This window comes from Aulostomus chinensis, chromosome 9 (genome assembly GCF_037954235.1).
Source record: "Aulostomus chinensis isolate RoL2024-O1b breed Wild chromosome 9, RoL_Achi_v1.0, whole genome shotgun sequence".
Taxonomy (NCBI): domain Eukaryota; kingdom Metazoa; phylum Chordata; class Actinopteri; order Syngnathiformes; family Aulostomidae; genus Aulostomus; species Aulostomus chinensis.
In genome coordinates this window covers 20411976-20428755 of record NC_141328.1, presented here as the reverse complement: position 1 = coordinate 20428755, position 16780 = coordinate 20411976, and the positions used below count along the sequence as shown (strand labels likewise).

The 16780-nt window shown below is 43.0% G+C and overlaps 1 protein-coding gene and 1 pseudogene across 3 annotated transcripts in view; one reads left to right on the top strand and one right to left on the bottom strand.

Annotated features, from left to right (window-relative positions):
- Window positions 1-3358: 3358 nt before the first annotated feature.
- LOC147256215 (eukaryotic initiation factor 4A-I pseudogene) lies at window positions 3359-4737 on the bottom strand (annotated as a pseudogene).
- Window positions 4738-12263: 7526 nt separating this feature from the next.
- agrn (agrin) overlaps window positions 12264-16780 on the top strand; it is a 250892-nt gene continuing 246375 nt past the window's right edge. For all 3 annotated transcript variants that reach the window (XM_086214149.1, XM_086214151.1, XM_086214148.1), the window contains exons 1-2: window positions 12264-13223; window positions 14451-14712. In XM_086214149.1, the coding sequence (XP_086070275.1) occupies window positions 13023-13223; window positions 14451-14712 (463 nt within the window). In that variant the 5' untranslated portion in view covers window positions 12264-13022. The remainder of the gene's footprint in view (window positions 13224-14450; window positions 14713-16780) is intronic.

Sequence of the window (16780 nt, the reverse complement as noted above, 5' to 3'; positions counted from 1 at the left end):
CCAGTTCTGTATCCTGGCCCGTGTGCACCAAACCTGCCCAGGCAACACACCTATGGTTCCGATCAGTATGGCATGTCCATTTCCATTGAAGCAGGAAGTGGGAGTCACTTACGATTGCAGGAACCCTGTATTCTGCAGAATTTATGTCGTCATGTATTCTTTGCAGGGATCATAATACCAAAGAAGTCAAGCAAGAATTGTACCAGCTGTTTTTGTGTTGAATGTTAGCTAGGAGAACCTCTCCAATCTGTGACACTAATCATTACATATTACACTGACAAAATGAGTGAATTTATCCCCAATGAATTAATGACTCATCTTTTTTTTCGCTCCTTGCAGCTCTCCATGATTTCAGGAGATCACAAGGGAGGCATTCAACTATGTCTGACCAAGATAACAATGAAATATATGGCCCAAGAGTCAACCATATCCCTTCTCAGTTCAGTTCTATGGCCCACATTTGGCCTTGAACGGCACAGTTGACGCAGGGTTTGTGGTGGGCTAAATTTAGCCTTATGGCTAAAGCCCACATCTTACACATTTCATGCCCCTCTCTTTACATTTGTGGTCCATTTGGGCCACACAGTACTTATCATAATCCAAGTCCAACCGTCCAACCAAACTAATTACACTTCAGCCATGTTTTGTCCTGAATCACTTTGCGGTCCAGTAGAGTACCATATAGCTCATCTTTGGGTTGTTATATACGCTTACTAATGTCATGAATGATGTAATTTGGTAGACTAAGAGAGGGGGTTTGGCATGTGGTGAGCGGCCTTTTATCTTGTTAACATGTTAAAATACAGGTCCTGGGTTCAAATCCCAAAAGAGCCCCCACCCAGGTCTGAGGCAACTACGAGAAACATAGCAAAGCAGACTTTATTTAATCAAATTAAGAATTACGGGGCGTAGAGATAGGAAGCGACTGCTAGGCACTAACTTTGTGGTCTTTGCTAGTATCAATGTTTCAGCTGTTGTTTCAGATGAGTGGCAAAAAAATATGAGGTTGCCCGTGGAGGCAATTTTACTTACTGAGGTAGCAGACATGTACCTGCTAAAACACATAAAATACTTGTATGTATTTTCTGCAACTGCCCACAGAATAGACAATCTACCTCCTGTTTACATTGGCATAAACATGTCCAATGGGATTTTCAAACATATTAGTATAGATAGGAATGAATGAATGCATGTTACTCTAATTGTTTTGGGGGAAAGAGATTTTGTTAATTTTTAATTTCCTCTTTCAGATGAAAATCTATAGGAGTGGATGCATCCTAAAAACCTTCATCAACTTAAGGAAAGGGGAATGCAGCAGCAACAGGGAAGCAGAGAGAAGAAGATACACTAGGAACACACTGGGGCCCTAAGGTGTTCTCAGTTATACTACTGAGTCACCTGTGGGATGAAGCACGGAGTCAAAACAAGGGGTCAGCTCAAAGGTCGTCACAATAATGCCGAGGGTATCTTGAAATATTGATTGTAATGTGCTTCAAAATAAAAGTTTGAATTGTGTGCTTGTTTTTAGAAGAGATACTTTTTTCCTAGCTTGCAGGCTTTGTTTAAGCTTTATCATTTTTGGAGTGAAATCAGTAGATTTCTTCAATTAAGTCAATTAATTGATGAATTCAATCAACATATATCATCACTGGCTTGAGTCTACCGCCTAAAACCTGTCTGGTCAGGCTGCCCCACTAGCTGACTGAAATGAATCAGCACAACTGGTGTGATGAAAAGACACTATGTGTTACCCTGTTGCAATTAGCTAATGCAACTGAACAGCCATTTTGGGTCAATCAAGTGTGCGGAAGAGGGGTTCATAGTGATGTTGCACTTTCCTGTCACGGTGCTTTAGTTTGTCTTCTGGCACACAGCTCAGCTCCCTGACTTCAAGGACAGCTGCAAAGACACACACACAGACCCAACCTATTGATCACGTTTCATCCCTCCCGGTGAGACGTATAGATCACATACTACTGCTAATCCACGAATGAACCCAAGGCCAGTTTATGGAAATCAGAATCCTCTTTGACACACAGTTAGTGTGTATCAAAATCTTAAATCGAGCTGCCTCCGGCTCAAAGTGTTTCAACGGAAGCATTATTACTTTCTCCTGCAGGGAGAAATGTCCTTCTATAAGCTTTACTGATGTTATGGCGAGATTCAATACGTCAAACACAAAGCTTATGACATAGTGCATTAGTGGTGATTTGGAGTGATCAGTTTCCCTTCAAAATGGAATCTCATTACACTCAATTGGCATAACTAGCCAGCAGGTACAGAAGGTACAGAATACAAAATCAGCATCATCAGCAGGGGGGACTAAATCACTCAGGAGTCAGACAGGTGTTGATATTACCATTCATTTGCAGTGACCTGGTTGTTGGCTTTCGCAGTGGACTCATTTCCTGATGGACTCTGGTGAGCACTTGCCAAAGAGCAAGCCGGGAATTAATTAATGGTATCCATTAAACAAAATGTCTGTCAGTAAATTGTGGTTACTCAGCATATACGGGCCTGGGCAGACGGATGGAGAGATCTCATATCCGACTCAGCTGTAAATTGTGGCCATGCCGCATAAACAGGCAGGAGCAGATGGAGAGAGACGTTTCATAACTAAGTAATAGTAATGTAAGCTAGCGGACTTTCATTCACTGCTTCCCTGTCTTCATATAGCCTGTAAACTGGTCACAGCTGCCTACAGACATTTCACATCAGGTGCTTGAATTTGCAACCTCGGCTTAGAGGATTTAGTGATTTCATGCACTTCATGACCTGGAAGACATGCTAACATGAAGGGAACATGCAGAGTAAACTCTAGGGAGCAGTACGGTCACCATGTGTGACACAAGGAAGTGAGGGGATTTCACTGATAAATACATAGTCAGTCCACTTTGTAAGAACGCACATGGTTGTCCCTCACCAGGAAAATGCTTGATTGCATCCATCCATCAATCCATTTTCTACCGCTTATCCTGTTAAAGGTCATGGGGGGGCTGGAGCCTATCCCAGCAGCCTTCAGGTGAGAGGTTGGGTTCACCCTAGATGAGTCGCCAGTCCATCTCAGGGCCAACACATATAGACAGACAACCATTCATACTCACAGTCACACCTACGGTCAATTTAGAGTATCAATCAGCCTCGTCCCCTCTTGATGTCTTTGGACTGTGGGAGGAAGCTGGAGTACCAGAGAGAACCCACACAGGAACAGGGAAAACATGGAGACTCCACAAAGATCCCGTGTTCGAACAGTCCCACAGAAACCATTATGAGCTGACACAGGTGATTAAACAATTTGCTCTTGTAGCTGCGTGGTGCAGCCAGAATTGCACACTATTTATAAAAAACTTTTTTTTCAAAGACAGATGTACTTCATTTTCATTTATTCACACACAATCAATGAATCACAGTCTGTCCCCTAAAATGATGGGGTGATGATTGATGCTTAGATTCTTCTACAGCAGGTCATTTATGTCCGCGGGCAGCTCCTCAACGGTGGTGCTGTAGAAGGTCTCAATGTCCTTCAGGGCTCGTCTGCAGTCATTGGTCACAAGGGTGATGGCAGCTCCTCTTCGTCCAAACCGACCTCCTCGACCAATCCTGTGGAGGTAGCTCTCCTTCTTTGTTGGGAGGTCATAGTTTATGACCAGAGACACTTGTTGGACATCAATGCCTCTGGCCAGAATGTCCGTTGTGATCAGGACCCTGCTGGATCCTGAGCGGAACTCCCTCATAATCACATCCCTCTGGCTCTGGTCCATCTCTGCATGTAGTGCAGAGACGGTGAAACCTCTTGACTCCATCTGATGAGTCAGCCACTCAACTTTCCTGCGAGTGTTTGTGAAAATGATTGCCTGTGTTATAGTAAGGGATGTATAAAGGTCCATGAGGGTGTCCAGCTTCCATTCTTCCTTTGTGACATCAACATAAAACTGGCGGATGCCCTCCAAGGTCAGCTCCTCTGTCTTCACCAGGATCCTGACAGGATCCCGCATGAACTTCTTGGTCACTGCCAGTACGTCAGACGGCATCGTGGCAGAGAAGAGCACCACCTGTGCTCTGCTTGGCAGGACTTGAAAAATATCGTAAATTTGCTCCTTAAAGCCTCGGCTGAGCATTTCATCAGCCTCGTCCATGATGAACATGTTGATGCTCCTTGAACAAAGATGTCTGCGATTGAGCATATCCAAGACTCGACCGGGGGTCCCCACAACAATCTGAGGGTCTTCGTTCCTCAGCCTCTGGGCCTCCCGATGGATGCTGGTGCCTCCAATGCAGGCATAGCAGGTGACTCCCATGTAGTCACCCAGAGCCAGAACCACTCGCTGGATCTGTTGAGCCAGCTCCCTGGTGGGGGCCACAATCAGAGCCTGAGTGGCCCTGTGTCTCAGGTTGATCTTTTGTAGAATAGAAATTGCAAATGCAGCAGTTTTGCCAGTGCCAGACTGGGACTGGGCAATCACATCATAACCCTTGATACAGGGTATGATAGCTTTCTGCTGTATAAGAGACGGCTTTTCCAAACCATATCCATAAATTCCCCGAAGCAGAGCCCCATGCAGGTTCATGTTATCGAAACTGTCCACGGTGTGGTTCCAGTTACTCTCAAGGACTGGACCATTGTCTCGCTTACGGTGGTTAGTTGGCATCGTTGCAAAATAGGTTGAATGACCCTGATGCACTCGACCAGATGGACCAAAAGTTCTTGATGTCATAATGCACCAAGGAAGAGATTTACTGAATGTTGAAGCTGAGCGTTCTCTTACATCGTCTCCTACCTTGATCTCATTCGGTGCTGTCGTCCTGTCATCTCATTCTGTGATGTCATTCTGCCATCTCGTTCTGTGATGTCATTCTGCCATCTTAATTCTGGGATCACATTTGGAATTGTGAGGTGAAAGTCAGAATTCTGGAAGTGTTCTCATTCTGTGATCACAAGCAGACTGTGAAGTTTAAAGTTAAAGAATTCTGTGATACTCTTTGATCTGATTTGAATGACTGACTCTGATCGCTGACTTTGGTCCAGCAGTTCTCTCTTGGGTCTGACTTTAATCTGTGACACCCAGATGAATGGAGTATTGATGGCATAGCAGATCTGGGTGACTCTTACTGAAATCGGGTTTACACAATTATTCTTTTTTTTTTTTTTGTAGAACTCCATAGGTAGTATTACCAGAGACCTTAAACATGGGAAAATATCGCTGAGCTGCTGTAATCAGTTTCCCATCAGCTGATCTCTCTCTCTCTCTCTTTTTTTTTTTTAATTTAACCCAGTGTCTTCTTGCTGTGAGGCGACAGTGCTGACCACAGCACCACCTCCGCCTCCTCCATCGTTCCCCTTTGTCCTTTTTATTAGCAGGTATATGAACTCAACTCTGTGGCACCACCGTGCCATCTGCTTGATTCCTATTTGTGCAAATTTTCCTGCCCTTGAATCCCAAACTCATTAACCAACAACTGCTCAGTACAATGTGTAAATGTACGCAGCTAACTCCTCTTTGCACCAGAGCTAGAGCACATCCCTGATACACTGCCAATCAAAATTTCATGATCATGATCAAAAATACCCTCCTAATTTATGCTATCAAGTCTATAAATTACCCATCCAGAATGTACCCCACCTCTCACCCAATGTCAGTTGGGATAAGCTCCAGCCCCCCCCCCCCCCCCCCCCGCCCCGACCAAAGAGGAAGTGCAAACATATGGTGACGTTGAAATCGTTTGTCTTCAAAATCATAATAACAAATCGTGTAGGTCTCATAAATGTTTGCTTGCCATAGAGTTTATTTTCAGCATTAATTTGAAATTCAGTGTCGATGCCCGATTAAGTTTCTGCTGAGGGAATCAGTGGCAATGCTAATCTCCAGATTGGCCTACATACCTGTGGTAATCAATAGTCTGGGGGAGCAGTATCCCTAAGTTCACCTTAAGCTCCAAAGTTGCTGAAGCAATCATCTGTATGGTCTCCTGTCCTCTAAATGGTCTTCTTCACTGACACTCCTTTATCTTGTCACGATTGAACCTTATCTATGGCAAGCCACTCTGATATGATACACACTAATGATGATGGGAAACCTCAAGGACCATGATGCGTATTTGGGTGTGAGTGGGTTGCTTATGAATCCACCACAAAGCACCCAGATGGCGGGTACTTACTGTACATGTTTATTTCTACAGTTGACGCCAACAGCTCAAAGCCCCAAGCCATCAGATGCTCTGAGCTGAAGCGAGAGAAAAGAAATGGGAGAGGCTCCACAGGGTATTGAACTATCTGACATTCCAGTTAAATACACAGGGATAAAACCAGGTGTGAAACCATTTCTCCTGTTTAGACTTGACGCAGCAAAGCAGAGGGCCATCTGGCAAAATGTCAGACAGCTAAATACAGTCTGTTTGCTTTAAAGCTTCTACCGCTATTTTTTGCAATAGGAGAGAGCTGCTGCAAAATACAGAAATGTAATGTAGCAGTGTAAAACACCAAATTTCTTGAGTTAAACTTTCCATCAAGCTTGTTTGTTAGCTGAGACAAAACTTTCATTTAGGTATCACTTGGAAATGCATTTCCAGTACCTTAGATTTCAGGTGGGTGAAAAGAAATAGCCTACACTGGCTGCATCAATACCTATTATCCACTCAAGGAGCAGAATTATACAGTTGCAATGAACGACAAACCAAACATTTTCGTGGTTTGAATAAACCTTCCAGTCCAGTAGCACCAAAGATTGCGAATGAGGAGAAACAGTTGAAAAAGCAATTTTTACATAGGGAGCTCAACAATGTAAATTCTCCTCTCTCAAACAAATGAATGCATGCAGATATCTTTCCTGAGGGCAACTTTACTGAAATAAGATCAATTTTTCCGAGTTCTTTTTTGGCGAGACGCTTCATTTCAAAACAAGACTGAAATTATTCTTGGTCAAATTGAGCTCCCTGTCCTTCCTTGTACACTGCAAATCCCTTTAACACGCACAAACCCAGCATATGACAGCTGACAGGGTTTGAACACTCATTTGAAACTACTCATTGGAGGAAAAAAACCCTGATGCTCGATGTTTAAACACGGTCTGCAAAACATCACGTCATGGGGACGGTAAATAATTTCTGTCTGCTTATGAAATCTTTGTAAAATGTGTCATGCATGACTGGCAGTTACTCTAATCTGCCATCATCCTAGATCCACGTCTCAGTTTTCATGGTGCGCTGTATTGCACGTCAGAGGTTGATAGTTCCAACCACCGATCAAAATACATTCCAGAGCATCTCCTTGGAAATACCCTGAATCACTGATAGCAACCTGGGGCTTGTTTATCAAGTGTTTTGGTAAGAGGATGGCTCTTTACACGCACACCGACACAAGTTAAAAAGAGAAGCAGAGGAGCTTACAAAGACGTGTCAATCACAAATCCACTGATCGACATTTTGACAAAAGAAAATCATTCATGAAAAACTAATTCTGCTTGACTTTTTTACTGTGGGTGCTGCCATAGTTGCTCTGTGATCAGGTGGGCAAACCCAGGCATGGTGGATCCTGCCCAAGCTATCGTTTTGGTATTCCGTGTTACTGACGTGATATTCAGATTTGAAAACTGTACCTTTCTGTGTCTTTTCCAAATCCCAAGTACAAAGAGTACAAAGAGTACAGTGCTAAATTTCTGTTTTCATATGACAATACCCTACTGACCACTAGTGCAAAGAACCTGTGTACATCTCCCTGGAGGGATTGAGAACAAAATCGGAATTGCTTATTTTCACACTCAACTTTGGTAGTTCCCCATACAGTTGCAAGTTCGAAATGTATCTCATTCTGGTTGTTATGTAGTACTGCACGCAGTATTCAGGTGTAGAGCCCTTCAAGACACTTCTTTAGGGTGGCTATTTCACCCAGGGCCTCAACAGGAATTGTTGAGATGACCCGGCCCCACATTTATGGCAGCAACAGTAACTGTTATTGGTTGCCGTACTGACTTTAGAAACCATCTGCTTTGGCGGTCTCAGTGCCACGTCTGACAGAACCAACATGAATGAAGGCCATGCTAACCTAGCCACCGGTGGTGCTAGCACCATTTGTCGAGGTAGAGGGGTACACAGCAGGGGGTTTCAGGGGCGATGGGAGTTGAGAGAGTTTGTGAACCACAAATCTATGGTTTAATCTGAGTTGTGAAACCAGATTAAGTAACCTGTTTAATCACTGGAGCCAAACAAAAGCACTGATTGCTGCTCTGGGGGGAGAAGGTGTTGGATTGTAGAAAACCAAGTGGCCTATCTAGTGGTGGTGGTGGTGGTGGGGGGGGGGGTGAATTAGAAGTAGTATAAAAGAGAGGTGTCTCCTTTATTTACACCAACATTTCACCTGATTGTTCTTTTTTTTTTTTATAATGTTAGATTTAAATGTTTTGTATCACATTTTCAACAGTATCTCTAAGTTGGAAAGTGCTAGTTAACTTGAAGGAAATTGAAATCCTGACACGAAAGACATCATTGCTGGAGTTATCTGCCGAGCAGCTACAAGTCAGTCTAACATGTTGTTTACGGAGCAGCCGGCCATTTTATAAAGGAAGCACACCAACCTTCCAACACGGAAATATCTCAAAAGCAATGTTGCTATGGCACCTAAGAGTTTAAGCACTTCAAGTACTGTAATGTTTACTGTAATGTGGTGAGGAAACAACTTGGATGGGCCGCAAAATAACATTGATATAATGTAAACACTTGCATCAGAGATCCTTGTGTTCCTCCCAATAATGTACATCAGTCACAAAGGCATCCATAATGACTTATGTTTACATGGCAGACATACATTTATGTTGTTCCTCCAGCCACGTTTGCGGTACAGGGAGGGAGGAGGGAGAAGGCAGACTGGAAACTGGACACCCCGTCTGTGGTCGGAGGCAGATGTATGCCAGGCAGGCAGGCGAGGCTTGTTCCTCTGTTCTCATGCTGATACCTGATAAAGGGCGCAGGGGCCTGTCCTCTGGAAAAACAACAGAGTTACAGCAGCTTTCTTTGATAACGCTGGAATGTCTCGGTGCATGTGAGGGGGTGACTTTATGTCAAGTGCAAGTTGGGCAAGTGTGCCTGCATGACATTATCTATAGGAGCGATGGGCTGAGTAGAGGAAACAAGCACAAGGGACGACTGAAACAGAAGACACGATTAAATTCCAAGACACTGACTAACTTTAGTAGGACTGGTGCATTATTTATGTGACGTGCATTGTGAGATATCGCTTACATGACACCAACACCAGCTCAGGTATTAGACTGTGGCTGCACAGTGATTCTTTGACTGGCCGTCTTGCAGTGATACAGCCGGGGAGCAGAAATGCCCCTCGATGAAACGCAGCCTCTGGGCTTTGCATACAATTTGGCTGCTAGTGTTGCATCTCAGGTTACACCTCTTTCTTTCTGATGGTGACACACTATTTCCAGGAGCGACTGCCTCCTCTGTGTGAGCCATCAATTCTTGTTTAAGTGTAGTTTATCATAATTCCATGACAATGGGCTCCAGTATTTGATCGACCTTTTTTTTTCTTCTTGCTTTGCTCCATTTGTTTTGGGCTGGAAAGAAAAAAAGATATGGGAAAACATGTCTAATCTTAATTCCTCCACACTTATAACAGGGATACATATCCTGTTTTTTTTTTTCAGGCTGTCTTCTTCATGTCAGCCAATAAATCCCTTCTGGGGGAATGTACGTTGATGTCTCCTCTACCCAGCCCCCTTTTAATATCCAGCTGTAATTACAAGTCCTTGCCTCGACTTTGATTCCCGATAGTGCCAAAAATCTTTTCTCTTCATCAAATATGTGTTAAAACTTGTTTACTCTCCAGGACATTTGCGTTGAACTACTCATGCTTACTGTGCACAGAACAGAGGCTGTTCATTCAGGATCATTCAGAATGCACCTCAAAATATCTGATTCTGATCTTTTTTGAAAAATGTTTAGACACAAGGTCACTGAAGGAAAATAAAGTTTTCATGATCCAGGCAATCCTATTCAATACATATTGTATATCATTTGCTAGCATTTAGGCAAATTTAGCCTCTTTTAGAACCATCAAAGCAAAATGGCACGTTTTGCTCCATAATGTAATTTTTCTTTCTTTACCATTTCATAATACACATTAAGTAAATGTTCGATTTTTTTGTTGTTGACATTTTTAAAATGTTTATTTGTTCAACTTCATTAATGTAAAAAAAATATAGTCAGTACATTGGAAATGCTGTTTTGAGAAGGAAACGGCATTCAATTTTAACAGATAAGTCCAATTTATAAGAAGATTAAAAGATTAATAAGTAATTCAGACAAAAATATATCGCTAGGCTTTAATAATAATAATACTATACAAGATATAATATTATGCATTGGAAATGTTTTTGAATGTCGGTGTACCTTCTTGTTTAAACTTGTCATTGCTGCGATTAAACGAAGCTCAAGTAGATATGGTAGCCAAAGAAAATGACCACAAACTCAAGAAGCCTTTCTCTTTAAACGGAGCAGCTCTGTGTCAATAATCTCTGTGAGGTTCCAGAGGATGTTATTTTTCTATTTGATAGATTGTTCATGTTTGACAAACACTGAAATGGCTAGATGAATAATACGGTAAGAGGTTTCTCCTAGAATAAGACAATTTTTATCCTCTCTTTATTTGACCATGAAACCAGTATTTCAGTCAAGGCAGTTGTCTTTTTGCTCACTCAGCTGTCAGAGCTGTGGTCTACTTGAGTAAATTTCTCTAAATATCCTCTCAAGCAACTCTACATAACCAAGTCTGTCATTTTCCCAGGAATAGAAGGGTAGTTAAAATTACAGCTTTTGGGGAGTATAAATTGACGTACTGTCTGTTCTGAGAGCCCAAACAAGACAGCCATATGGTAGCGTTTTACAGATTTAAATGTAGGATGTTTTACGATATAAGGGGAATCTTTAATGATATATAGCGTGACTTTAGCAGCCGCCTAAGCAGCTGTAGACTTTAGTTTCACATGGATTTCAAATCCCGGATTTACTGGGTGTTTACAGCAGTCAAACAGGTTCCAGCAGGAGATTCAGGACTTCAAATCAGAGATCCACATTTAATAACGTTTTAAAGGATTAAAAATGGCTTTTCGCTCCATCCAGTTATTGTACTGATTCCCATTTTTGTATCTGGGCGCATCATCGCTCCTTCAGACGTGTGCAAAAAAAATGTTTTTCTTGTTACGCTAGTTGACTATTTGATCTTCACCGAGCTGAATAATGCATGCAGTAAGATTTATACTCTCTTTTCACATTTATCTTCAATCTGAGCATTATTTATGACATCACACTGGTTGTGGTCCAGTTTCCACAAAAGTAAAGCTTCACTGAGAATAGAATTTTAAATAGAAGCAAAAATCAATGAATGAATGTTTCTAGCTCCCAAATTCCCACCCAAGAGCCAAAGAGCTCTCCTGAACTTTATTGAAGTGAGGAATCTTATGTAACATGGGGAATTCATTGTAGAGGTCCAAGTATCCCAAGGGCATGGAGGAGTGGAAACTGTAAAACAAACAAACAAACACACAAGAAATCTTAAATTTTCACGATACAAATTCTAAATTATAATGTATTTTTTAACAATGCCCACATAAACAGACAAGAGCATGTAACTCCATAGCATATACCAGACAACTGACAGGGAATGTTGTGCTTTCCATGAAAGTCTATTTTGACCCCTTTTAAATTTCTGCTAAAGACATTGGCATGCAGCCATTACCCCTGAACTTTATGCCACCCTCTTTTATCTTCATCCCCATTTTACTCTTGCGTTGTCATTTTAAACCAATGTAATCTAAAAGCGATCAAAAATAAATAAATATATGAAGGCTACAAATTAACTGGGCCCATCCAAAGCGAGATGAACCACATTTCACGTTAAAATGTTATATTCTGCCTCAAACTTCCTGTGACTTTGCTAAATAAAAATATGTATTATTCTGAGTTATCATTATTTGTCAAAATGTTCTTTTTAGTGGATTTCTAAGAAAAGTGAGAGGAATATATAAGGAATGTTTTTGAAAAATGAGGAGCAACAAGTAGCCGGCATTACAAGTTAGCACGTAGACTAGTTTATGTAATCTAGGTTAAGCTAACTTGCAACCAAACACCTTTCATTAATTAGTTTAACCTCTTTTAACAGCAGCCATTTTACCATGTCCAATCAGCTTCAACACAGGTGCAATCGATTTAATAAATTATGGTTCCGTTCTAATTGGTTCACAAGTCATTCCGGTGAGCATGAATGCACGATAATAGGGCCCCGTCCCACCCAAATGGAACGGGGCCTGCGTTTACCGTGCGTTTACCCTGCAAACACCTGCAAATACGTTTGCCGTGAACTGGGTGGGAAAAATGTAACGGAGCGCTTCGAAACTGTAAGAAGCCAACAACTGGTAATGTCTGAGATAGCCCGTACACCGGACCGCCTTCTGAATGTTGAAACATACAAACCACGGAGCAAAGTGCATTTTAGCGATAAACCGGAGGCCTAATGGTTGCAGTTAAACTGGACCGGAGGCAGGGACCCTGTCTGTCCGACTGGGGGCGGCCTTGGACAGCCACCTCGTGCGACATCCCATCCCGCAGCCCTCCACCGACTCCCCACCGCCACCCGCACTTGTGGGATCAGCAATTCAGATCGCATGCAAATCCAAGAGCGTCACAGTGTGTGTGTGTGTGTGAGTGTGAGAGAGAGAGGGAAGAAGAGGGGGAGACAGAAGTGCTGCTGCATTCCTGAAGAGAGAGATCCCTGCCCCTTCCTCCTCCTTCCTCTCTTCCCTTCTGCTCATCCAGCCGGCGGCGGCGGCGGCAGAGAGGGATTTTTAACCCGGGTTGCAGATGAGAGGAGCAGGGCTGCGGAGTGAAAGACTCACCGGCAGCTTGTGAAGAAGTTGTTGAACAGCTCGGTGCAAGAATTACAATTCGAAAGACTTTTGGATTTTGCTGACGGAGAGTCGAATTCAGTTTTAGGAAAGTTAATTTGCTACACCCGTGGTGTGGTCATGTGTCCCCTACGGACACGCCGGGCCGCCCGGACAGCGCTACTCCTGACCGGGCTGTTTGCCTCTCTGTGGCCACCCTGCGCCGCAAGTTGTCCGGAGAAAGACTTGGAAGATCGGGAAGAGGAGGCCAACATAGTTCTGACCGGCACCGTGGACGAAATCATTAACATGGACCCTGTGCATAACACATATTCTTGCAAGGTGAGTGTTTTGGTGCAAATACACCTGCTTCCTGCACTATAACTATTTAGTGGAAGTCATATTATTAGTCAATGTAGGCATTTAACAAACTTGTTCAGACAGTGAATCAACGTTGCTCTTTAAAATAGTTTTTTTATTTCCACTTTCCAATTACACAGCAGCAAAGGAGGCCTAACCGACCATGTAATCATCCCCAACATGTTGCAGCAGGAGGCTTGCCCCTCACTGGCCCCTGGGTGCAGCTCTAGCTTGACTTCTGCTAATGTTGAAAACATGCAATTTATCATATCTTATTCAGTGTGCAAATATCATCACTTGAATCCCAAACTAGAGAAGATAATATCTGGATGTTCTTTAAGATTATATACTTTAAAAAATAAAGTCCATGACATGAAATAAGAAATTTATACAAAGATTTTTTTAGGCCACTCATAAGAGAATTCTGTGTTTCTCCTGCTGGGAGAGCACATGGACAAGTGCCACAATGTGTGCCCTTGGCCGTAAAGATGTTTAGTCATGCAGTGCACCGTTATTATTCGCTGGCTGTGATGGACATGATACTTAACATTTTTCTTTTCTGTTTATGTCAAAGGAACTCTGTGTGTCCGAATCTGAGACCTCACAATCGCGCGCGCACACACAAAAAACATCCGCTGTTGCACAAATGAACCCATTTTATGTCAGGAAGCAGCTTTTCTATGTCCATCCACGGCCATTCATTGTGAAACTTTTTGTGCCATCATGGACTTGTGGTAGACCGCTCTATAATCTGTCAAAATAAACAGGTCATGTTTGGTCAGCACTCTGGCTGCTCTTTTCCTCAGCGCCCACTTGCTTCCCGTCTCCTCGTGAATGAGTGGAGTAGATTTGAGGCACACAGCTCTAATTCTGGAAACACAAACCACTAGCAACTGCTGAAATAAGACGAGTCAGCTAACAAGGGCAGCATTTCATTTGGCTGTGCGTGGAGCAGTCTTGACAACACTAAGGTTGCATTAAGTGTGTGGCATGCTTTTTTTTTTTTTTTTTGCGGCAGTTATGTGTGAGGTGTATTCCAGTCAGTTACAAGGTGTGAGAACATTGCCAGTAAAGATGAAAGGAGACCGACCTGTCATTGCAATCACATGGATACTCAGGGGAGGCCACTAATGGAAGAAGGGGGCCCCCAAATCGCCCCATAAAGACCACTAAAAAGTACGTTGTCTGTTTCTTGTCTTTGGGCTAAAGGTCAGAGTGTGGCGCTACTTGAAAGGGAAGACCAGCATCAACCGTGAAATTCTCCTGGATGGTGGCAACAAGGTGATGATTGGCGGCTTTGGCAACCCGGGGATCTGTGACAATCAAGTAGCCACTGGTGACACCCGCATATTCTTCCTTAACCCAGCCCCCAAATACATGTGGCCAGAACACAAAAATGAACTTATGCTTAACTCAAGTCTGATGAGGATTACACTGCGTAACCTGGAGGATGTGGAGCACTGTGTGGAAGGTAAGCAGCCAGATTGTTGTAAATGTTACTAAACATATGTTATTGGAGTCTAAAAAAACAAAAGAAAATAGAGAAAGAACAGCCGTGTTTGGAATTAAATCGCCAGTCTTACAGGAGATGGCATGGCTCAGGTGGTAGATTGACAGTCTATTCTTTGCAGGATTACTGGTCCAGCTCCTCTGGAGGCTGTGCCCTAATATACTTAAGCAAGATGTTGAACCTGGTCTGTGTATGTGTGTTGTACAACCTTTGCTAGATTTCCTGTGTTGCCTTTGACAAATGAACTATAGAATTCAGGCTGAGGATTGAAACCTCAGAGTTATAGTGAATCACTTGAAGCAGCAAGGATTTCATACACTGCTGATTTCATAGCTGCTGAAATGACACAGCCTCAGGGCCCACAGACTCAAAGTTTACCAGAACTCCAAGAAACAAGGACACCTGAGTCATTTCAGGAGATTTGTTTCCATGGTGAAGCCCCAACCTAGTGTATCCCTGAGGTGGGTGTGCCTGACAAACACCTGAAGGACAGCAGCTGAGTGGTTAAAGAGTGATTCCCGACCCTTGCACTTTGGTGCTTGGCCAATTTATTAAGTCAGAGGTGAAACAGCTTACAGACACGTAACATGTTTGGCAAGAGCTTTATGGGGACACACAAATTCCCACAGATTTTACAACTGGTTCCCACCGTTGAACTGTACAATTTTGGCTGGGACAAAGTGGAGATGAATGATGGATTTTAAACATTCCGTGGTTCATTCTGTTTATTTGAACACCATGAAAAAGTTACTTAAACACTTTTATTTTTCTGAGTTTTTTTTGGTTGCGAAGTCAATTGTCAGGCTCTTATGAGGGGAACCATGCAGCCGTGACTAATAAATCTCAGCATTCACCGTGCCTCCGAAACTGTAGCAGCCTGAGCCCCCATGCCATTGAGCAGTGAGCTTGCTGCTGTTTAACTTTTACTGGTGCTTGACAATGTTGGCAGCTGTTCAGAGTTTGAATCAAACACTTTAGACCGGCAAATGAATCGGACCATGTATCGCATGGCTGAAGGCTTTCTGGGGCAATTGGTTGTGTGGGAGGGTCTATATTCTGGGTCTCTTCCCCTCAACACTTATGGCGGCAGGATGTTCCAACACACAGAGCTTGTTTGCAGTGTTAAGTTGCAATTGGCACACACATAAAACTTCTTCTGTTTGTCTGTCTGGGCACGAAACACTGCACTGGTAACCTTTTTATTCAGCCCCCTTTTACTTCTCTTTAGACTGCTGTTGTGGAAAGGGGAGTTTCTTGGCGCTGACAAAACTGTCTAGAATATACCTTTTTTGTGTTGAGGCTTTGTCTTTGGAGAGGGTTTACTTCACATAACCTGATTTTGTGATATCATCTTACAATGGAAGGGATAGCGCTAGGGTAATATGCTGGAAGTCATTAGCGAGATGTTAACTGAGTTCTTGTTACTTTTGGGAGAGCCTATGTGCTGACCAACCATTATGAAAAATCTTGGTTCAGCTCCACCGCAAAATTTGCACTTGTGTTTCTGAAGAGTTAAATTAGTTGGCATACCTCCATCTGTTGGAGAATGAGCTATTAAGGTTGTTCCAGTGCAGAGATTTAATTAAAAGAATCAAGTCAGATCTCCTCTGTTGTGTGCAACCACCACCTTGGGAGACTGTGGGATGCTAGCAGCAGGACAAGACTCTACCTGCCACAGTACTCATTGTACCCTCCTCTGCTTTCTCCTCATTCTTGACATTTTCGATAGCTAGGATAGACTCAGGAATGCCTGGCAGAGAGCGAGTCTGAGGTGGAAGAAAAAAGGCTTTGTGTGAGCTCCTTGCCATGGAGCGTTTTCAGAGAGAGAGAGACACCTAAGAAAATAAGATGAGTGATGTATACCGAAGGAAAAAACAGAAGAATTTTTGGACATGCAAGGACGCAGAATGTGTTCACAGTTGCATAAGCGTTAGCGTTGCAGCGGGCATTGGCACTTCTGGGCCACTCAGTCCATGTGTGTACTTGGTGATAGGCTGTCATCTACCCAAGAGTGGTCCTCCCCAGAGGA